This window comes from Pempheris klunzingeri, chromosome 24 (genome assembly GCF_042242105.1).
Source record: "Pempheris klunzingeri isolate RE-2024b chromosome 24, fPemKlu1.hap1, whole genome shotgun sequence".
Taxonomy (NCBI): domain Eukaryota; kingdom Metazoa; phylum Chordata; class Actinopteri; order Acropomatiformes; family Pempheridae; genus Pempheris; species Pempheris klunzingeri.
In genome coordinates, this window is record NC_092035.1 from 11,990,735 (window position 1) to 12,013,291 (window position 22,557).

The 22,557-nt window shown below is 43.3% G+C and overlaps 4 protein-coding genes across 5 annotated transcripts; 2 read left to right on the forward strand and 2 right to left on the reverse strand.

Moving 5' to 3' along the window:
* Positions 1–3,895: 3,895 nt before the first annotated feature.
* arpc2 (actin related protein 2/3 complex, subunit 2) lies at positions 3,896–11,732 on the forward strand. Its single transcript, XM_070855863.1, has 10 exons — positions 3,896–4,108; positions 5,548–5,582; positions 5,972–6,084; positions 7,622–7,667; positions 7,970–8,156; positions 8,412–8,505; positions 8,643–8,769; positions 8,859–8,959; positions 10,223–10,323; positions 11,246–11,732. Exons 1-10 carry the CDS (start codon positions 4,035–4,037, stop codon positions 11,265–11,267), a joined length of 900 nt encoding a protein of 299 aa, XP_070711964.1. The 5' UTR covers positions 3,896–4,034; the 3' UTR covers positions 11,268–11,732.
* A 680-nt stretch (positions 11,733–12,412) lies between these two features.
* On the reverse strand, positions 12,413–15,517 carry LOC139223770 (keratin, type I cytoskeletal 18). 2 transcript variants are annotated; one of them, XM_070855762.1, is made up of 8 exons: positions 15,112–15,517; positions 14,953–15,035; positions 14,650–14,806; positions 14,401–14,562; positions 14,186–14,311; positions 13,636–13,865; positions 13,375–13,409; positions 12,413–12,849 (listed from the first exon to the last, which is right to left on the reverse strand). In XM_070855762.1, the coding sequence occupies exons 1-8, from the start codon at positions 15,478–15,480 to the stop codon at positions 12,518–12,520; spliced, it is 1,494 nt and encodes a 497-aa protein (XP_070711863.1). In that variant the 5' UTR covers positions 15,481–15,517; the 3' UTR covers positions 12,413–12,517. The 2 variants fall into 2 exon arrangements, with proteins under 2 accessions (XP_070711863.1, XP_070711864.1); XM_070855763.1 differs by lacking the exon at positions 13,375–13,409 and having other exon boundaries at positions 12,702–12,849.
* Positions 15,518–15,817: 300 nt separating this feature from the next.
* Positions 15,818–19,497, forward strand: LOC139223722 (intermediate filament protein ON3-like). The gene is made up of 9 exons (XM_070855705.1): positions 15,818–16,008; positions 16,439–16,647; positions 16,766–16,826; positions 16,932–17,027; positions 17,273–17,437; positions 17,533–17,658; positions 17,753–17,973; positions 18,100–18,125; positions 18,569–19,497. Exons 1-9 carry the CDS (start codon positions 15,847–15,849, stop codon positions 18,574–18,576), a joined length of 1,074 nt encoding a protein of 357 aa, XP_070711806.1. The 5' UTR covers positions 15,818–15,846; the 3' UTR covers positions 18,577–19,497.
* A 1,647-nt stretch (positions 19,498–21,144) lies between these two features.
* Positions 21,145–22,194, reverse strand: gpbar1 (G protein-coupled bile acid receptor 1). Its single transcript, XM_070855866.1, has one exon. It carries the CDS (start codon positions 22,171–22,173, stop codon positions 21,145–21,147), a length of 1,029 nt encoding a protein of 342 aa, XP_070711967.1. The 5' UTR covers positions 22,174–22,194.
* Between the last annotated feature and the right edge of the window lie 363 nt (positions 22,195–22,557).

A 22,557-nucleotide genomic window follows, 5' to 3' on the forward strand; every position in this document is an offset into this window, starting at 1 on the left:
GGTCAGAAAACCAGTCAGTACCTGGTGTGACCACCATTTGCCTCACACAGTGCAACACATCTCCTTCATAGAGTTGATCAGGTTGTTGATTGTGGCCTGTGGAATGTTGGTCCACTCCTCTTCAGTGGCTGTGCCAAGTTGCTGGATATTGGCAGGTATATGAGTTTGATTTAAGTGGGCGATTTAAAGGTCAAAATATCTGTGCACTGACACCTAACAGTGTTGCATATCAAACATCAGTGAGTGTGCACAGAACAAATAACCGCACTCCTGTAATGACAGGGGACCATCTCCATCTTTAAGTAAAGGTTAATTTGTATCCAGACATAAATGTCCATCCCCCTTGTCTCCATAAATCACCTCATTCAGATTCTGAGAGCTAAGATGTACAATTATCGACATAGCAGTGTGTTGCATCACTGCCGTCGGCCCAAAGCCGTCAGGAAAGCTGTGAGGAAACGGAGACATGAAGTCTCCACAGCACTAAATGACAGAGTTGTCACATTACCAGCCTCCATCAGGAGGCATGACAGTCCCCCAACCAGACTGGCCTGTTTTTAGTTTCTGTGTACTTGGTTACAGTGTGTGTGTGTGTGTGTGTGTGTGTGTGTGTGTGTGTGTGTGTTATGTCAAGCTTATATGGAGGTCAAAAAGAATAAAAAACTGCATTGTACACTTTGTGCGTGTGCGAACAAGTAAAAGATAACGTGAAAGTTGGCACACTCATGTATCTGTAGGCTGTAAACATCGCAAACAAACTAACTCAATGTCTGATCAACATGTTTGTTTCTAGAGTTAATCTGGAAACTGAAGATGATTCCTGCAAATTATGAGCCTTTAAAATGAGCAGCTATGCTTGGTATTTAGTCAGCATTGGGAGTGTGGCAGTAACCATGTCTTTTTCTATAAGATAACACTTTTTATGAGTTTCACTATTTGACAAGGGACGTTATACTGCTGTCTCCACCCTGATGTCCTCTCAGCTCTTTGTCTTCTGAACATTTCCCCCTTTTTAGTTATCCTCTAGCATTTACTATCATCACACTCCAGTAAAATAATGAAGGAGAATTTGTTCTTGGGGTGCAGGATGGTAGAAGTACTTAATGAAAAGTACCAATACAGCAATACTAAAATACTCCACTACAAGGAAAAGTTCTGCAGAGGAATCATATATGACATTATTAGATAATCAATAACAAAGCATCAATGTACAGCAGAAGTATAATTTTGCTGTTGTGAGCTGGTAAAGGTGGAGCCAGTTGTAACCACCAATGATACAATCAGGTACAGTAGTTTAGTCCACAGGTGTCCAACCTAAGGCCATACATTTATAGCTTAAATGTATATGAATATTTGGGCCTTTTTAAGGACAGCTCATAGACACCTGTGACATGACAGGAGAGAGGAAAACACTGGTTTAATCTATGACAGTGTGTTGGATTTTATAAACTTATCCTGAGTTAGTAACTGGTAAAAAGTGTAATATTTATTGTATTAGTCATAAAACTGAAATGCTCAAATAAAGTAAAAGTAAAAGAATTAGAGATAGAAGCTCAAGATTATATATTATGTATGTACTTGGAACTTTCCCAGACTTTTCCATAGAAATGTATTTGTGAGACTAATACAGGTCAAAGTTATGGAAGGTCTGGCTGGATGGTAGGGTTCAATAATCATTGACTGAGTTCCGTTTTATTAAAGGATAGATCCGCTCAGTTAGCTACAGCTCCAGATTTGAAAGATAATTCAATTCAAAGGACTCTCTGAAGTGAGATCAGAGGGTTTCTTTTTAGATTTCAGTGGTTTTCTTTACTCTCATTATCACCTCTCTCCCTGCAGCATGTGCTCCCTATCTTTATCTATTTACCTTGTTTTATTTATTTCCTACACTGTAATTTGTAAAAGCGTCGACCCCTGTCAGCCTGAAAGACTTTCCAGCCCTTTAAAAGCCGATAAAAACTAAAACAGCTATCAAAGTGGATTACCAGCTTCCCTGCCTCAACAGCTGCAGTTTAAAAGGTCAGTTCACCAATAATATGAAGGAAAGGAAAAACACATTTCCTATTGATGTCATAGGCTTAAGATATCTGCTTCTAGCAATACAATGTAAGTGAATGGATTTTTTCATTTCTAGTGCTCAAAGCTCAAAGGAAAAGGGTGGATTCCCCACAAACGTTTAGCTCAAAGTTTAATAGAGACACAATGTACACTCTTGAGTGAAACTCCACAGTTTTTGCTGTGATCAGGGACTGTTTCTTCCTCTATTGTAGTTCAAACTGTTTCCACCACAAACTAGATAAATGAAATTCCATTCGTTTCATGTATAGAGGTGATAACAAATCTCACACATCTCAAAACATCAGCAGGGTTTGTTCTCCGGTAACTGTGCATTGGTGCACATGTGCAATGAGAACTGAATTTTTTAACCTCTCTGAGGTGATTTAAGGCCCGATGTTGTCCCCCAAAACAGAAAGGACACAAACATAAAGGGGAGCAACACAAAGGAGAGAGGGAGCCAAGAGAAACAGATAGTTATCCAAAACACAACACTCACTTCCTCGAAGCCTTTATTTATTCTTCTGAGATAGCTCATCACCTCTCACAATATAGTTCACAGGTCATGAGTTTGGTTTTCCACAAAGCAAAACATTTGTCTCGATAAAGACAAAAATTTTGCTCCAAGACATGTTTAATTTGTTAGTATGATTAATACACATACAACGGTGTGTGTCAGATCAATGCTGGGGTTTGTTTTATTAATGAGTTCTAATATATCAGGAAAAATGAAACATATCAACTTTTGTTGGGGAAAGAACAACTAAAGCTATGGACACATTAAGATTATATTAGCAAATAAGACTTGAGATGATCAATAAAAAAAGGAAAGGAACAGTAAAAAGTAAGCCAAAGTCTCCTAAAAGCAAATTATACTAAAACACAAAGTTTGTGAAACAAGTTCAATGTGTAAATGTCGATGTAGAATGTAAAAAGAGCATGTGTGTATGATTTTTTTTCCATGACTGTAAAAATTCATAGCTGCTGATTAATCTTCAAATCAACTAATGAGCTACTTATTTCTGCCTGACTATATGTGTTATACCACTAAATACTTGTGGCACTCCCACATTACATTCGTGGACTTCCTCTTTCACCAAACCACAAATGTACTGACTGATGAGCTGTCACGTATGTCTCAGTCAGCCGTCCTGTATTGTGACGGCATTACTGACTCCGATTATTTTGACAGACCTTGTAATTAGCCCGATGCCTGTGTTTTGTTTTTATGACTACTCATACTTGTCATGTCAAAGGAAACTTTATGGCTTAAGGACAACCAGTACTCAGTTTGCAGTAATTTGACTTAACACATAACAGATAATCTAATTACCAAAAAAGCATATGAAGCATATGGGTTTATTTCAGCTGGATTTCACAATGACAGCTAGCAGAAATAAGAAATTCAATATCAAACATAACTTCATTTTCAGACACTCCAGAGTTACAATGCCAGAAAAGAACATGAAACACCTGCCATCTTATTGCTCTTAAAACATAAATAATACACAGGGAATTAAAGTAGAAATAATGACTTTTTTTTGTCAAGAAGCAATATACTTTCAATTGAGAGCTGATGACCCACTGATTAATAATTTAGTGATGAATTATGTTTCCGGTAAAGATCAGGTATTCTTTAATATAGTATTATTTATATATTTGGACAATGGATTTGGTACAAAACTAAATAGATAAGCTTATGTCAGTGACAGACCCGTTTCTTTCCATCTAATCTGCCTCAATTATCGTTGTCATTACGAATTTATTACAGGCAACACAGCGGACATCCTCCTCTTATTATGGGGTCCTGAGTGTAAAATACGCGGAAGCGACAGGCGGAAGGAGCCTCGGCGGAAGCGGTTTGTTCTGTCAAGGGAGGAAAAAATTTTTTTTTTGCAGAATTCGCCTCAAAGAGGTTAATCCCACCAAATAGCACCGATAATTCCCCCCTTTTTTCCTCGACACCGGCGTCCGCTGCGATGATCCTGTTAGAAATCAATAACCGTATTATAGAAGAGACGCTGTCGTTGAAGTTCGACGGCGCATCCAACGGGTGAGAAATCATTGTTACACCTGGCTAGCAATGCTAACGTCAGCTAGCTTCCCCTTTAGCGTTTTACAGAGGATGATGGGTACATTTAGTGATTCAGGAGGGGGTTCAGGTGCAGCTGATGCGTCCATAGCTTTACTAAAGCTTCATCTAAGTGGTCTTATTTGATGTATAAAAGATTAAACACACAGGTTATTAGCTTGATGATCCGCCGTGTCTAGTTTGCCTAAAGCTGGGGTGTGTCTGCACGGCCAGTGTTGTGCCAGAAATGGTATCCCCGATTAATTCTGCCTCCCCTGGCGGCTCTACCGTACTCCTTACAAGTACAGTAACAAAGTATTTTAAATTATTGTGCTACCACTTGCCTGACATTGAGGAACATTAACTGAGTAGCATTTTAAATCGTTTCACCAGGCTTAAAAAGCAGCTCGCCGACGGCAAAGCAGCTGACATTTGTGGCTAGCAAAGGGAGCTCTACTAGCCCCATAGTAACGCCGTTTCACCCGGATTAATTAGAGGATTAAAACTGGGATTTACTACCATTGAGACGCATTTTATATTGAGTACATTCTTTGACACAACACGTCTGTCAGCATACTAAAAGGCGTCCTCTGCCCGCCCCGTGAGTCACCATCCACGGTTTAACGCCATAAGGCTGCTTCTGTCATGCAGAAGTCGGATGTGTTTGCTCTCCAAGGCACCACAGAGCCGGTTAGCTGCTCCTTGTTAGCTAACCATCGCCCTCTCTGCAGCTTCCGCATTCCTGCAGTCAAGCCGAGTCAAGTCCGAACCCTGCGCACCGCCAGCTGCAGCTCCTGGGAGCATGCAGAGTATGCAGCCTGGACAAGCTGCCGCAGCATCCGCCTGTCTCAAGTAGTCCCTCGCTACTGCACACCCCCAGCTTAGGGTGTGCTGGAGTGAGAGAGGGTCAAGGGTCCTGGAGTATACTAGTGTTTATGGGGCAGAAAATGAATGCAGACACACACTCTTAGCTTCATCAGCGAAAATACTTCAATTTATTCCTTTTTTTTGTTGGTGATGTTACATCTAGGACTGTAACTACCAATTACTTTCATTATCAATTCATCTTCAGGTTATTTTTATCAACAACAAGAATAATAATAACGAGAATTGTCTAATTTTTTTTAATCGATTTAGTGCTTGGTGTGAACTTCTATAATCTATCTATCTATAAAATGCATGAGCTTTCCTAAAGCCCCTCAGAAACCAAAGTTATTACATTTACTATTATATGTTATAGAGACAAATATCATAAATGTCATAAATATTCACTATTGACAAGCTGGAACGAGGGATTGGTCAACTAATTGATCCATGTAATGTACAATGGGTCATTTTGCTGTTCACATATTGAAGAGTTTTGGTCAAATGAAACATCCTGAGCTCTTCTATTTCCTAACCTTGCTTTGTTTGTCTTGCAGAACCAAGCCAGAGGCCGTCGATGTGACGTTTGCAGGTGAAATCATTTGGCATCTTATCTTCTGTTACTTCATAGTGCACCTTGTCCAGATGCTATCACACAATTGCTCAACAGCTTGATTTAGTTTTAGGGCTATTACTGGAGCCGGTGCTGGTTTTTATTTGTGCTTGCTGTTGCTGTCATTGTACCAGTGAGCTTCCTGTTATGCAAAGAACTTGTTGCACATGATAGGTGACACAAAGTGTTTTATCTCACGTGTGAAATTGACTGAAATAATCATATGCACCGGCATGAATTGAGGTTACTAATTAAGATGGCACATTTGTCCAAGCACGAAGTGTGTCAGCTTGCCGGTAGGAAAGGGTTAGGAGCTCGTTCCTCATTAATCACCTGCACAGTTTAATGCTGCTTGTCTCTGCGTGCAGATTTCGATGGCGTCTTGTACCACATCTCCAACCCCAATGGGGACAAGACCAAAGTGATGGTCAGCATCTCCCTGAAGTTCTACAAGGAGCTGCAGGAGCATGGTGCTGACGAGGTAACATACACAAACACAAACTCCAAGACTCCAAGCCCAGACAGAAACAGGCCTCCCAAACAGTCAGTAGTGGTCGGTAGTGCAACACATGTGCACAGGCTGTATATAGTTGAAATGACTAGAAAGGCGCTATACAAATACAGACCATTATGTACAAGTCTAACACAAACCAGCTTGCCCACAAGTCCTGGAAAAACCTTGAATTGTTTTAAATGATGTTATCATGTTCCAAGAGCTGAAACATACTTGTCTTTAGCTTAGTCTTAAGTCTCAGTCTTTAGTCTTAAGCTTGAGTTCAAAAGACTTAAAAAGTGTGGCTATGGTTCTCTGACACTCCGTTCCTCTGGTGTTAAAATAACAGCTCATTCCGTTTATCACCCAAGAAGTCAACAGCTTCAGCCTTCAGGTTATACTTTTATTCTCAGTGATCATTTTCAGCAATCATACACGACTGCAGCAATAAAGACGTAACTAGGAAGCTCAGTAAGATCAGGCACATTTCTGTTTGATTTCTGGTGAATTTTAGATGATAAAGTATTTTTAAAAAAGCTGAATGAGGTAATGATTGCTATCTGCACACATGCATACCTCCACCACAAGAGCTCTGTTGCCATGTAAGGAAGAAAGCAGCTGCCGAGGCTTCTGGTAGAAGCAGGAAGTGAGTTTGTGTGACTCACCCCAGGCGAGGAAGTGCTGACTGCGAGCAGCAGCCGCTGTGTATGAAAGCCTTGGCCGCCGTCCAGCCACTTCCCTCCTTGTTCCCTAAAACTGAGGAGCAGAGGGATGACTGAATGGTTTAACTGTGTCACATTCGGGCTGCGAAAAGTCTATTTGGGAATCAGTCTGGGGGAAGAGGTCGTTATTTTGTTAAAAGGCTTGTTTATTCTCAAACATTCTTATCTGCTGGCTTACAGAATAAGAAGGACTTGAGTGTACTGCTTTGGTTTTTGTTGGTCTATAATAACCATACCTGAGTGCTGATTTGCATATTCCTGCTACATTCCACAATGACAGGTATCTATTAGAGAGGTTGGGATTTCAACCTCTTTAGGACACACACCTCCTTCCTGCCGAACTCCAGCGAGTTTGTTTTGGTGTCTCACTGCTTTTGTTGGTGTTGACACCTGTATTAGTGTTTTCTCTTCCCTAGAACCACCAGCTGATTCTCAGGGGATTCCCACAGGCTATGAAAATCACTGAAGTGTCAATAAGAGTGCTTTAAAAGTGGCTGTTAGATATTACTGAATCAAAAGAAAGCACCAGTCTCCTTCACCCTTCCTCTATTCTTGGATCAAAGTAGCAGCATCAGGGCTTATCTTAAGAGCTTGTTCTTACAAAATATACATCATCTTCAGGCATTAACTATTTTTTACAGTCCTGTTTCCTGCATTAGTTACATTTTCTGTCCTGTCACATGAGAAGTTCATATTCTTTTAGAATTTTGTCTTCATGTCATAGTTTTTCTGTGAATTACCAGTTTTGAAAACGGTATTTAGAGAAGTGCGATACAAATAAAGGTCATCTTTTTCCATTTCAGCTGCTCAAGAGGGTCTATGGGAACTTCCTGGTTTCACCAGAGGCTGGTAAGTCACTGACCTCCCTTTAAAAGATTACTGACATCTATTGTAGCTAAAATGCCTTTGGATTATTGCTTGAGATATTTAGATCTCCAGTTTTAAAATCCCCAATATTAACAGGATGCTCTTTCACACAGCAGACCTGAATGTCAACATTGCTTCTCATTTCCAGAGCATCTTTTCCCAGAATGTGTTAGTTTGTGGTGGCTCACTTGTTCCCTTTTTAATAGAAAACTGAATGGAAAAAGTGGAGGCTGACTATGAGGCCTGATAAATCCTCATTGCTCCATTTGGTGATTATGTTCCAGGCTACAACGTGTCCCTCCTCTACGACCTGGACGCGCTACCATCCAATAAAGACGAGGTCGTCCACCAGGCGGGGATGCTCAAGAGGAACTGCTTTGCCTCAGTGTTCGAAAAGTACTTCAAGTTCCAGGAAGAAGGCAAAGAGGGCGAGCAGAGGGCCGTGGTGCACTACAGAGACGATGAGTCCATGTACGAAACTTTAACTTTCAGACGTCTTTATAAAGGAGGGAAGAGCTCCTTTTTAAATGGAAATGGTCCAATTCCCGGTCCGGTGTCTCTAGTTTGAGTCGAGGGTCTCATCTGAAGGTTACAAGAGAAAGTTAAAGGGAAGGTTTTAAAACATTGAAAGTGAAATGGATGCACTCATGTTTGTTGGGGGTCGTGGCTATGAAATGTTTGACTGTTTTTGTCTTGAAAGGTCTTTGACATGTTCTGTCATCTCAGGTATGTGGAGGCCAAGAAAGACAGAGTGACGGTGGTCTTCAGCACAGTGTTCAAAGACGACGACGACGTCATCATTGGCAAAGTCTTCATGCAGGTGTGTGAGGCCACGTGTACCTGGGACCACCTTTTTTTTTTTTTCCACAGTAGTCATGGTGATAGTATTTGTAGTGATAAAGTAATTCACTATGCTGTACCTCTAAAACTGCTTTCGCTCTGTTGTTCTGTGTGCAGGAGTTCAAAGAAGGTCGGCGAGCCAGCCACACAGCCCCCCAGGTGCTGTTCAGCCACAGGGAGCCCCCCCTGGAGCTGAAGGACACAGACGCCGCCGTCGGCGACAACATTGGATACATCACCTTCGGTCAGCGCCTGTTAAAGCGGCGAGTGAAACCTTCTTTGCATGTGATTGTTGAACCGATTTACTCACTTGCGCTGTGTTGATGCTTTCAGTCCTGTTTCCACGTCACACCAATGCCAATGCCAGAGACAACACCATCAACCTCATCCACACCTTCAGGGACTATCTGCACTACCACATAAAGTGCTCCAAGGTGAGTTCAACTCAACCAGCGTCCAATATCAGAACCAAATGCCCCAGTGGCTCCTGGCAAGGACTGTTTTTAATACTGTTATGTTTTTTTATCACAATATTTGGACAGATGATCCATCAAACGTAGTGATCTTTTAAAGGTTCTCTATACGACATTCAGAACAATAACATGGTGTTAAACAACTGGCATGTAAAGATACAGTAGAGTAATGGTGACCTGAGCAGAGAATGAAGTTACAGCAAAACTGAGCAGGAAAATGAGTCAGAGCCGCTGCTCAGCGACAGACTCAGCTAAGATACTGAGCTGACACAGTGGCACAAGAGCTAAGAGAGGCCGTCAGTCAGCGGTTGTGTACAGAACGAATGAGGCACAGCCTCATGGAGTACATTTGCTTTGGTCTGATCTGCTGAGATATTGTATAGAGCCTTTAACCTTTAAGGCTCCAGGCTGAGCTCTTTGATCAGATGAGAAACATTGAGTTCTCACACTACAAGCTGAAAGTCTGCTTTAATCACAGGCTACAGACATGTTGTTATGTCCTCCCCTATAATGGTATGTTCCATCCTCTATGTCAGGGTCTTTGTAGTACTTTAGAGTACCTTCTCCACATTAGAAAGTCCAGTCGGAGGTGAGATGAAACAACGGCTCAACCTGATGACGACCTACTCGGCCACCTTCAGTGATCATACAGGTTTTTAGAGTGGTGTGTGGGCGTTTTTGCAAACACAACCGAATGACACATGCACCTGATGGACTCGTCTGGACTGTAAACCCTAATCAAGGAGCATTTTTTGAATGACTGGCATTTTATAGGCATGTCAGGCTTTCGTGTTATTACACAAGCATGTGGTGTTCAGGCTGCAGATAATGGAAATGGATGTTGGATGTTTTTGCATCAAACAGTGGGGAGTCTGTGTGGGTGACACAACAGATGGATTTATGGGTATTTGTGTGTGGGTTAAGCCTGAGACACGGGAGATTATACACTGTCAGAACAACTGTTGTCTATTGTCCCCGTGTCTGCTGCACTCTGTTTAAAGTGTAACTTCGCCCACAGGTCTGAGGCCAGCTCCACCCACTGCATCATTTTGAAAAATGCTAAAAAGTGGGGGCTAACGAGGAGGTCAAGGATAAGTCCCAATGAGTAGCCTCCATGTTAGCACTGGCCTTGCAAGGTTTGGGGCTGATTTCAAACAGTGAGCCCGTCTACAGCTGAGTTATGTTGTGTACTGTGGAAACCTGATGAGAATCTCCCTTCCGCAGGCCTACATTCACACACGCATGAGGGCCAAGACGTCAGACTTCCTCAAGGTGCTGAACCGCGCTCGACCCGACGCCGAGAAGAAGGAGATGAAAACCATCTCGTAAGTAGCGCCTCTGCTGCTCGTCTGCTTGTCGACACCCACCGCTCCTCTCCGCACTATTGCTGTGCTTCCTAGTCACCATTTGATCAAAAGGCTGTACTGATCCAATACAGTCATGTAAGAGGAACAAGATCGGGACGAGCAGCGAGCCGGAAGCAAGTGCGTCCACTGAAAGTGCTTGTTTTTACTGACAGAAAGGATCCCTTCACAGATTGCTGTACTGTTCAGATATTGAATGAACGCCCGCAGTAGCGATGCTCATCATTTAAGATGAACCATGAATGGATTTTTGCAGCTGAAAGCAAAACACAAGCACATTGAGCCTTGAGATACACTATCTCTGCATTTTCTAGGATAGGATTCTTTTTCATCTGTCTGTGTGAGTTGACTGTAATCTGCAGCTTTGTACCTTTTGTGTGTTTTTGAGGTGTGTGGCCGTGTTTGCCTCCACTGTTTTTGTAGTCTTTGAAATGAGTCAGGAAGGAATTTTTACAGATCTCAGCTTTGCGAAAACACCTCCAAACAGTTGCACGCACTCTTTCTTTTTTTTTCTTTTGCCCTGTAGCTTTGAAATAACTGGGAAATGTATACTGTCTGAGCACAGAGAGTCTTTGTTCTGTGGTTAATGGGTAACAGGAATAAGTACGGAACCCCCACAGCTGCCGTCCTCACTAGCTCCAAAGAATTAGAAATATTTCACATGAATCCTTTTTGGAACAAGGTGTCAAGTTGAAGCTTCCAAGTCATTTCCAAGTATGTACAAACAAAAGGACTTTGACAGTGAGCCAAAGTCATCATCCAAGCAGACAGAGAGGCAAAGATGACTACATAACAGATAGGAAAGGAGGGCAGGATATGTTGCAACATGCTGTAGTTCCTCGTAAAGGGTTTGATATTTGATGATTGTTTTTTGTTTTTTCAGTGGAAAGACGTTCTCCCGCTGAGGCCGAGCCCAACCAGAGCAATCCAAACCCACATGGACACGCCCAAACGCGCTACACTGAGACTCAACGCCACATCGGACAGGACTCCAGGACTCTTCTAAATGCCCTCGCCCAACCCCCAAAACGTGTCCAGTCTTTTTTTTTTTTTTTTTCTTTTTTTTTTGAATGAATAATAATGTTGGCTCCACTTAGGGACAGCCAAGGCTCAAGATAAATGGAAAAAAGGGCATTCCTTGCTTTGCATAGTTAAAGAGAATTATTAGTCCTATATAAATATATATATGAAAAAAATTGAAATTTTTGATACGATATCTTTTACTCCATTTGGTACTCTTGCTTGCCCCTCGACCCTCACCATGCAATATCCAATATATGTGTTGGACGATTTCAATCCCCCCTTCCTCCCTCTCTGTGCTTTCTGTCGTCTGTACCATTGTCATTGAAAAAATAAAATAAATCACTCTTACAAAACTCTGGTAGTTGTTTTCTGACTGTGACTCTCGCACTTATAGCTTCTTTTTTCCCCCCAGAATTTTACCAACCTTTATTATTGAGTTTTTAGTGTAATTTTAGTTTACTTCAGTTTAAAAAAAGGACATGGTTTATACAAATTCTTGAATGTTGGTAAAATGCTCAGTATTATCAAGGTTAGGAATGTGCTTAAATTCTACACATGTAATCCAAAAATCTTGAAATATTTTAAATTAAACGATCTCGTCTTATTGGTTCACCTCGAGGGGCCACTCAGACTTGATAATAATCATCAAAACGTAAAATCAGTCAATAGTTTTGGTTTAGGTGCCTTCAAAGTGCTTGTATGATAATAAGCTGTATGAGCTGTTGTTTTGAATTATAGGGAATTGAGTATTTTAGATATTTTTATATTTCGGACTTCTAGTGGGACAAAACAAAACATTTCAAGTTGCCATTTTGTATTTTTCAGAAATGTGTAGATCAAACTGTTCATTGAGAAAAATAAGGATAAGTGTTGGCTGCAGGCCGACTACAAAAGGTTGGGAATCAGTGCACTTTGAGATGATTGAAGTACACTGTACAAAAGTGAATGAGTGCCACATAATTCATGTATGAAAAGAGGGAGTAAATCAAACACTGCTGAGCGACTTTCTCTCAAAATCAGAAGCCTTTATTGACTGAGAAACGACACCACAACAAGCTGACAGCAGCTTCACAGCTCTGATGTGAAACCTGTCTGAGTGACAGAAAAAAAGAACAGAGAGCAGCAGAAAAGATCACACTTTGGCCGTTTTAGCCTCATTCTTGGGCTTTCCATCTTCATTCTCAGAGGAAGAGGAGGAGGAGGAAGACGAAGAAGAGGAGGAGGAAGAGGAGGAGGAAGAGGATGAATCCTTATTCTTCTTGGTCTTGGGTTTTTTGTTTTTAGCAGGGCCGTTGCTCGGGGTGATCGGAGCCTCTGCATTGTTGATGGTGCCCTTCACCATTTCAGCAGTGGCATCCTCGGGGGGGGCTTTGGGAGCAGTGGATTTGTTGGAGGGGGCACTCTCTTGCTTCTCAATGCCTTCTTCTGTCACTACTTCCTGCTGATCTTCAGGCTTTTGCTGATCTGCAAACAAGATGAATGAGATTTATAAATTAAATGTGTTCACTGCCCTTTTGGCCCTTCAGATATCCGTCAGTCTGTGTGTGATTCTGCTATGTTTCCTTTTTTGTGATTGATGTGCTCGTTAAAATCACTGCATGTATGACTCCCATGTAGTGTTAAAAAGTGGTGTGATTGCATGCAATTACAGGGTGCAGTTTAGTGACACGGCTAGCTTCAAAGGAATCATTTCACATTTTGGGAAATACACTTTTTGCTTTCATCTAAGTGTATTTCCCAAAACTTTTCCCTCCAGAAGTGACGTGAGGGTTACATTTAAAGTTTAACTCTGCACGCAGTTTTTGTTTCCTGTTAGAAAGGAGCCAATTAGACTGCAGGACCAAACTGAAAGCGTTTCACTCAGTTACTGATCCAGGTTTTCTTTCTTAGCAGCAGAGATAAACTTTTCGATCAGGCACCAGCACGGACACGCCGAAGTCATGATGATTTCAATTCAAGATACTTTTTCAGTTTGGATCCAGAACTTACCGCTGTGCAATGCATCTTCTAAAGAAAACTCCAAGCTGTCGGGGAAGAGGAGGATAGATATGCTAGTGCACCAAGTGGGAAACAGGTATGACATGTTTCTGTGTGTGTTGCAGTGTGTTTATCCACTTAATCACCCTTTAATTCTGCACATTAAAACACCTTAGGAGCTCATGTTAGGTGGTCACGGTCATTTAATGTGAGCCAATAGGATGCATCTAAAGCTCTGGCATCATGTCTCGTGTCTCTGCCTCACCGCCTCACCTCTCAGGATCAGCTGTGGTGCCTTGAATCAGCCGCTGGTAGCTATCGATTTCCGCCTCCAGCTTCATCTTGACACACAGCAGGTTGTTGTTGTTTTCGATGTGGCGCTCCACCTGCGACCTCACCTCCTTCAGCTCCGCCTCCAGGCTGAGGATCACCTGGTTGAGGGGGGCCAGGCGTTGGCCGTACTCCACTTTGCTGCTCTTCAGGGTTTCCTCCAGATTGTGGATCTGAAAGGATGACAAGGTGATTTTTGGACGGCCATTTCTACTATCTGACTCTGAGCCTTGACCTGATCCAGGTGGCTGTGAGACACATCGTCTGGCTGAAAGTAGCAGGTTTAGAACATAATGACAGGGCAGTCAGGAATGTTTGTGAAAAGAACAGGTAGACTAACAGCCCGTAGACTGTTTTATCATTCCTGACATGGGTCACGGTTAGGGAAAGACTTTGGCAAATATTTTGTTCCACACACCTGCTGAAGAATTGCTTCAACAGTTTCAGGACTCTGCTGTGTGTTATGGCAGTGTTACTGTGCTGTACTGGTTACCGTGCTGTGCAGACTCTGGATTTTAATTTCCAGGAATTGTTTCTGTTTGAGCAGATCCTTGAGATCCGTCTTCCCAGAGTTCAAGACCTCGTTGTTTTGGGCCTCCACCACCTTGATGTTGTCAAACTGGAGAAGGAAAGACAAAATGGGAATGGTGAGAGAAAGAGGAGGAGAAAAGAGTGCGATCCGACTTAAGGATCCTGCAGGTACCCTACCTTGCTCTGGTACCACTCCTCAGTCTCCTTCAGGTTCCTCTTGGCTAGTTTATCGTACTCGCCGCGGATCTTGTTGAGAATCTCGGGCAGGTTGGAGTTCTGGGAATCGATCTCCACCTTCACCTCGGAGGCCTTGACCTTCTCACGCAGGTCATCCACCACCTACAAGAGCCACGGGTAGAAGTTCGCCTTATGATTCCAGTCAATACACCTTGTTCTTAAAGTGTGTGTTTTTGTTTCCAGTCCCACCTCTTTGTGTTCCCTCTTGAGGCCATCGAGCTCCTCCTTCACCAAGTCGATCTCTTTCTTTGTCTGATCACGGTTCAGCTTGGTATCCTCAATGGTCTTCTTCAGGTCCTCCAGGTCTTTTTCTAATTCCTTCCTTGCTTTTTTCTCATCATCCAGCCTGCACAGAGGGGGAGGAACCCAACAATGATCCACACGAACACCAGTGACTCTTACTGACTGATATCATCAGGTTATAAATGTTAAACTATTATTTATTCATCTCCCGAGACCCGTTTTTTTACATGCAGGTTGCATAAAACTCACTTGTTCTTGAAGTCATCATCAGCCAGTTTGGTGTTATCAATCTGGAGCAGCAGCTTGGCGTTGTCAATGGTGATGTCTTTGATCTACAGAGAGGAGTGCATGATGTAAATAACCAGTAGTAGTAAGAAAGGAAGAAAGAAAGAAAGAAAGAAGGCCAACCTGCTGCTTGAGGTCCTCCAGGGGTTTCTCAACCTCGTCCCAGTCGCGCCCCTCAGGTGCTTTCCTTTTGGCCAAAATCTCATCAATCTGTTTCTGCAGGTCGCCGTTCTCCTCCTCCAGGTGCCTCACCCTGCCCAGGTAACCGGACAGCCGGTCGTTCAGACCCCGCAGTGTCTGCTTGTCGTCCGCAGGGACGGCTGGAGCGGCCGGAGCGGGGGGTGCGGCAGTTTTTGCGGGAGCAGCGGGTGCGGAGTCTTTTTCCGTCTCGTTGCGCAGCACGTTCCGCAGCCCCTGCAGGCTCGCCACAGACACCCTGGAGCCCCTTCCCCCGGCTCCTCCAAACATACTGGCGGCGGTGTTTGAAGGCATGACTGCTGCTGGATGGGAGAGACCTGACAGAGACAGAGAGAGCTTCAGACTGATGAATGCCCTGATGGATGCAGGTGCGTCTTATACCTGGCCTTTACGCATCAATCCGCCCCCAACGATGCCATTGGCCCCCACTCCTGGACAAACCGGTGTGGAGTCGAAATTCAAGAACTTCATGTTGACTTTTTTTATTTTTCTCCCTGTAATTTTGTACTTGTCCTGTCTTGATTGGACGCAGGCAGAGGTCTGGGGGGGTGATGGGTGGTTCTTCTGCACCTTAAAAGCAGGTGATCCGGGGGGCTGCAGGTACCTTCGCCGCTCACCTGGTCAGCTTCAGGATCTCAGCTCGCTGTTCCGCGCTGCAGCATGTCCAAACCGAGAGATTACAGCAGCCAGTCCTTCTCCCCCAGCGGGACAGGACCGGCCAAGAGCTACCCCACCAACAACAAGGTGGATCCGTCAGGCAAGTCCAGGGAGAAGGACGACATGGTGGGACTCAATGACAAGTTTGTCAGGTTGATTGACAAGGTTTGTTAATTACATTCTTCTTATTATTATTATTATTATTATTATTATTGTTATTATCATTATTATTATTATCATTACTACTACTACTTGATCTAACAGTTCTCTTAAATTAATTAATTGGTTAATTACTATATAAATACTATTGATTATAGCTTATTTGCCATTCTTCAATTAAGCAGGAAAAAGACTTAAGATGGACTTATAGATAGATAGATAGATTCAGTTAAGCACCATTAAAGGATATTCAGAACAACTTCATACTGGTCCTGGGGCATGACTTCTAAAAGGCTCTGACTGCTGTGAATAATTCTGTGACTTGAGGCCATGAAAAGTGTCTCCTTGTTTAGGCTTTGAGTCATGTAGTCTAAAGATGGGTGGAGGTGCATGTAGGACGCCACCTTGTGGACAATGAGGTGTGTCTCTGTCTCAGGTGAAACACCTGGAGGATGAGAACAAAAAGCTGGACACCAAACTGAAGATCCTCAAGGATCAGGAGGGCTACGAGGGGAAAATCAACGACATCGTGAAGCAGCTGGAGAACGAGATGGAGCAGCAGATCGAGAACTTGATCCGTGACCAGGAAAAACTGCAGGCCGAGCTGCTCAAGAAGCAGGACGACGTTAAGGACACCAAGAGGAGGTCAGCAGGGCTTTAAATAAAAAAAACCAAGAGTGTGCACACATAGAGGGTGTTCGATTTGGGTAAGAATGTGTTACATGAAGGTAACTTATGATAAATAAAATTCCATTGGTTTCAGCTATGAGGATGAACTTAAACAGAAATCTGAACTGGAGAACGAGTTTATCCTCACCAAAAAGGTACTGTTGAGCTTTTTATCCTAATTAATTATTTGACCATTTAGAACTCTCATAAATCAAAGTTTTATGAAATCTGCGCATGTTTAATGTGTGTGTGTGCAATAGGAAGTGGATGAGGGTCACTTGGAGGCAGTAGATCTGGCTCTGGAGCTGGAGGACCTGGTTGGAAAACTGGATTTCCTCAGGGTTGGCTATGATGAGGTAATAATGGAGTTTATGTTATTTGTTTTGTTCTCTCCTTTATTTTTTGTGGTTTCCAGGTGATACAATGAAAGACTATGGAGAAGCGCAACTGATTTTTAAAAAAATTCCAAAAGATTTATCCCCTTAATGTGCTGATGTGTAGGAAAAGGGAAACAAGAAAGAATTGGAGTGATGCTGATGTGTAGTAAAGGGCTTTTTTTTTACCCCACTAACTCTGTTGTGATCATGTCTGCCCCCTGCAGGAAATCAAGGAGCTGGAGTCGCAAGTCCAGAATGAAAACGTGATCTTACGTGACAACAGCAAGCGGTCTCTGGACATGGACGAGATCGTGGAGAGTGTCAAGAGACAATACACCGACATGGCTGCCCGCACCAGGGAGGAAGCTGAGCAGTGGAACCAGAAAAAGGTGAAGAGAAAAAGGGTTATTTTTCACCCCAATACTACTGAGGACAATCAAAAGCATGACTAAAGCATGTATTCTCCACATTTTCACCCCCTTAGATGAATGCCATGGTCCTGAACGCAGGACAGCGTGAGCAGGAAGTGCGTGATTTAAAGCGTGACATCTCAGATATGATGCGCCTCATCCAGAGGCTCAAGGGGGACCTGGAGGCTCTCTTGAGGAAGGTCGGGCTCACACAGATAGACACTCCCAGAGTTCAGGCCTAGACACACCCACTGCCCATCCAACTGGCCTCTGATCTCTCTGTTCTCTTGTCAGGAAGAGGCCCTGAAGAAGGAAATCAGTGACGTGAGGGCAGAAGGTGAAGAAAACCTGGAGAAGGCCCGGGAGGACATCACCCAGCTGGAGGAGGCCTTGAGGCGGGCCAAGCAGGACTTGGCCGGGCAGATCCGCGACTACCACGAGCTGATGAACCTCAAACTGGCGCTGGACATTGAGATCGCCACCTACCGCAAGCTGCTGGAGGGCGAGGAGCAGAGGTATGTGAGCAGAGGGGAATAGATTCTGGGGTGAGAGCACAGCAATAAGTATGATCTGTTTGTTAAAATACACCATGATGCATTAATGCGTGCACTAACAACTGTCTCTGCTTCTTCTCGGCAAAGAATGAACCACCTCATGCACAACGCAGGTGAGAACAGTTTTGTTAGGCTACTGTTTTCTGATATTTCTGATATTAGCCAGCCTAGAAACTGCTGACACTTCTGGGTTCACTAGGTCGCTTTGTGGTCTATTTGACGTCTCTCCACTCATATCTGACAACTAGAAAGATGTCATATTTTCAGAACAGCTGTAGCTCGATGAAATGATTGGTTTCCCCCCTTGTTTAATGTGAATCATTTTCAGAATTGAAATCATCCAGAAATTCACAAGAAAAAAGCTAAATTTAAAAGAAAGAAATCCTAAAAATCAAGACTACTTTGAGCCCCTTTGGACTTGTCTTGTGGTCCCCAACCAGACCCCCAGGTTGGGTCTAAAGCATTGATACATTTCGTCCAATTTTTACACCAATAACATTCTAAAGACTGATTGATGTTTTGTGTCTGACTAAAATCAAACCTCTCTTTCGCTCAGATTTCTAAAAACAAACCAAACAATCCAAGTCCTTACTTGCACGCAGACGTTCACTTGCCACCGAAGAAACCCCTGCCAGAGAAGCCACGAGCCCCAGAACCCACCGTCGCCCTACGGGACACCTTTATCTCGCCAGAGTACCCCCAATCCAAGAAACGCCTGCTGATCCGGGTGGAAGTGGAGGCGGGCAGAGTCGTGTCCGAAAGCTCCCATTACACTGAGGACTGACTAGCACTCTCCATCACTCCTCTGTGTGCAGCATTACTGTATATCCACAAATGTGAATCAAAAAAAGTCCATTTTAAGTTAAATGAAATGCTTCAAGATAAACATGAAAGTGGCTTTTAATAAAATAATCCATCATTTGCTTTCTGGCAGAGAGGTTCAACTTTTTTTCTAGAATTCATGTTTGAGACATTTTGTTTATGTGAAGCAGTGTTTTTAAAAAGGTTTTCTTATCTTTGTTTGCATTTGCAAAAACTCATGGTGTTCCTGTTACCATCAGCGTATCTTTTCAGTTTTCGTGCAGATACCTTTGTGAGCCAAACAGGAGAAAGACTTTGCCTTTGTGAAAAAGAGAATCACCCATTAAACAGTGTCAAGGTTTCTTAAAATAAAATGAGGAACTTGCGGGATCCAGCATGTGGTCTCTCTTTCCTGTTCTCTTGTTAGTATCAGGCAAAAGTAAAGATGTGTCCTCGAATCATCACATTAAGGGGGAGCCTCTGGGTGCATGAAATGGCTTTTCAAATTCAACATACAAACAAAGACTGTACAAAATGTGGCAAAGGGAAATGTTTGTGTGTTCTCCTTATTCACATGTATCTGCACCTGAAATATGTCTAAGTAATCACAAGAACATCAGAAGACTTTATAGAGTTTACTGTTGGGGTGACAAGCATTTGCAATGCAATACAATCAATAAATAGAGAAACATGAGCAATGTGTCTGCTCTCTTTTTCTTTCAATGCACACACAGAGTCTAGTCACTTCAATAAATATTTAGACATTTTGGGCGCTCATAGACCATACATGTATGGTAAATATTTACCAGCTGGAGCTTAGCTTAGCATGAAGCCCAGAAAGAAGGAAGGCGGTTAGGTTAGCTTAGCATAAAGCCTTAATAGAGAGAGGACAGTTAGCCTAGCTTAGCATAAAGCCTGAAAGAGGGAAAACAGTTTGCTTAGTTTAGCATAGACTTTGGAAAGAGGGAGAACAGTTAGCTTAGCATAAAGCTTGGAAATAGGGGGAAACAGCTAGCTTGCTCTGCCCAAAGGTGCTATAAACCCTAGTTATAACCATAGTATATCTTGTTTAACAAAGTGTTCGCATCACTATTCATCACAGAAAAGGGATGGTTTTATATCTCCATTTTTGTACAGATTAAAAAACCAAGACAACCTGTTTAAATGTTAAGCTAAGCTAACAGGGTGCTAGCTCCAGCTACATTTAACTAGAGACAAAACAGCAAGTGTTCAGAATCCAGACACAATTCAGGCACAGTGCATTTGGTAAATACAACAAGTCAGAGGTTTTCTAGTTGATACAGTTCAGTCATTAGGAGCTGGAGCCCAATAGTCTCATCCTGTCTTCATTTTTCCTTCTTCGTCCTCCTCTCGGTTCACCTCAGTGTGCCGGTTGCATCCGTACACCATGTTCTGATGTGGAAAACACGCTGGTGCATGGCTTAGCAAAGCAACACAGACCAAAGACATACAGACGGTGTACACTGACCCCATGATGATATCCCATCTCTTCTAATGTCCCATAACAGTTCAGACCTTGTTTGCTTTTTAATTCAATTAAAGTCTGCTTTTCCTCCTCAGTGCGCCTCTCTTTTCCACCCACACACTGTATGTACACATTTAAAACCATCTAGCAACTGGGGGAAACAAATTGCATGACAAACAGTACATGTTGTGTTCAGTCAAGTCTTAAAAATCTAATTTCTCTCGTATGCATCTTACAGCACAGAGAATATTCAGTCTTTGAATACAAGCCTGCTTTTATAGTATTAAATGTTTCTGTTCTTGTTCTAAACATGGCAGAAAATGGAAACTGACGTTATGACTTGCAAAATGGTTTACAGTCATGGCTCTTCCCCGTGTGTTCTTGCTGAAGTCCTAATCTCCTCATGTCTTGTAGATATATAACAGACTGAATGCATCCCTCTCCCCTCTTCAGCTTGCATACCAGTGTATTGATAAACACCAGTGAGGGGAGCAGGAGTAAACAGTGCAGGCATGTGGGTGAAGATCTACGACTGGTTATCCTAACGTCCAGAGCAGGTAGCACAAAGAGAAGCGAGGATGCTGTCTGTCTTCGAGCTGCTAGCGTGGCTGTAGACTCTTAAGCACCATTTGGACTGGATTTATTTCTCTGATTTAGATTTTCTGGAGCTGTAGGTGGGTCATTTTTCACACCCACACCAGTAATAATTACAGCCTTGTATTGTATAGTGTATAGTGTAGTGGGGGCGAAACAATATGTTGCCTTTTGTTTGGAACACTGGTAAATGTTGTGAAAAAACCTATGCAAATTCATCTCCATAAATATTAATATTTATCAGTATTTCCTCAGACTGCCACCTCCTCTGATCCGTGCGTCCTTCGCCTCCATCTGTCTCGGAGTTTCTGGAGAAGTTTGTACGCAGGCTCTGTGTACTGCCTGTTCGCCAGGCCGAGCACCAGCGGCACTACCGCCATGCTTCCAATGCCAGTGCACGACAGCACAATGTGAGTGGTGGAGCTCCACTTGGTGTCGCTGATCAAGAACGCTATGCAGACGTGCATGTAAATGAGGTAGGGAACCCAGCATGCAAGAAAGGTCAGCGACACCGCCACCACGCAGCGAGTGTACCGCAGGTTCAGCCTCTGCTCTCGGTCCGAGGCCTGACTTCCCCGCTCCACTGAACGATGGAGACGACAAATGTCCTTCAGCTGGCCTCGGGTGATCCACAAAACTCGTCCAGTCATGCCAGCGATGGTAAGAATAGCAGGTAAGACAAGTCCATACACCTCCAAGTAGATAAAAGCATTGGGGAACACGCGCCTGTATGAGCAGCACGTGGTTCCGTTTGTTGAACAATTTGAAAGTGCTGTTGTGTTTTGGTTATTTGCACAACAGCCATTCCAATCTGGCCCTGTCCAGTTATTCCACCCAAAAGCAGGTAGAGATGCATAAAGAAGAGGTGGAGTCCACACCACAAGCAGCGCTAGGGGAAAGCTGCGGTGCATCCACAAGTTATTGTAATGCAAGGGGTCGACGATGCAAATGTAGCGCTCGTAGTGCACCATTACCAGGTTGAAAAGGAACGCCAGGAAGAGGAAGTTTGGGAAAATGTGAGCCACCATGCAGGAGCTGAAACTCAACTCCCGGTTCACACCCATTAACGGTATGAAAGGCAGCGCCACGCCCGTGCACAAATCTGCCACCAGCAGGCTGAGGAAGAAGTAGTTGGGCGTGTTGTGGAGCTGGCGGTTCCAGGCGATGCCCAAGATGATGAAGAGGTTGGCCAGGATGATGGAGGTCGACAGTGGAATGGTGATGGCATAGATGAGCTGCTCCCCAGACAGCAGAGCATGGGAGACGTTGCAGTCCATCATGGGTGAAATCTGAAGACTTCCCTCGATTTGCAGCCCGGCTCCACTCCCATCAAGGTCCAGCTCCCCTGCAGGGAAGAGACACACTGTTAGAGTAGAAGCACTGAGTAAAGGTGGTGGGTGGTACGATAACTGAGGGTAAGCTGAGAGATCGATGAATAAGAGCTACGTGTATCATATCAAGTGAGCAGAGAGTTTTTGCTGACCTATTTCCTGAACATTTAGCTTGTTATTATTGCTCAGCAAGCATAGACTACAGACTTGGAGAACCTTGCAAATGCAATTGAGCGGAGAGAAATGGGATTCAGTAGAAAATGTAGCAGGCGGTGCAGCAGAGTGGATTATCAGAAATGGATTGAAAGAGATGAGAAACTGTGAAGCTCAGAA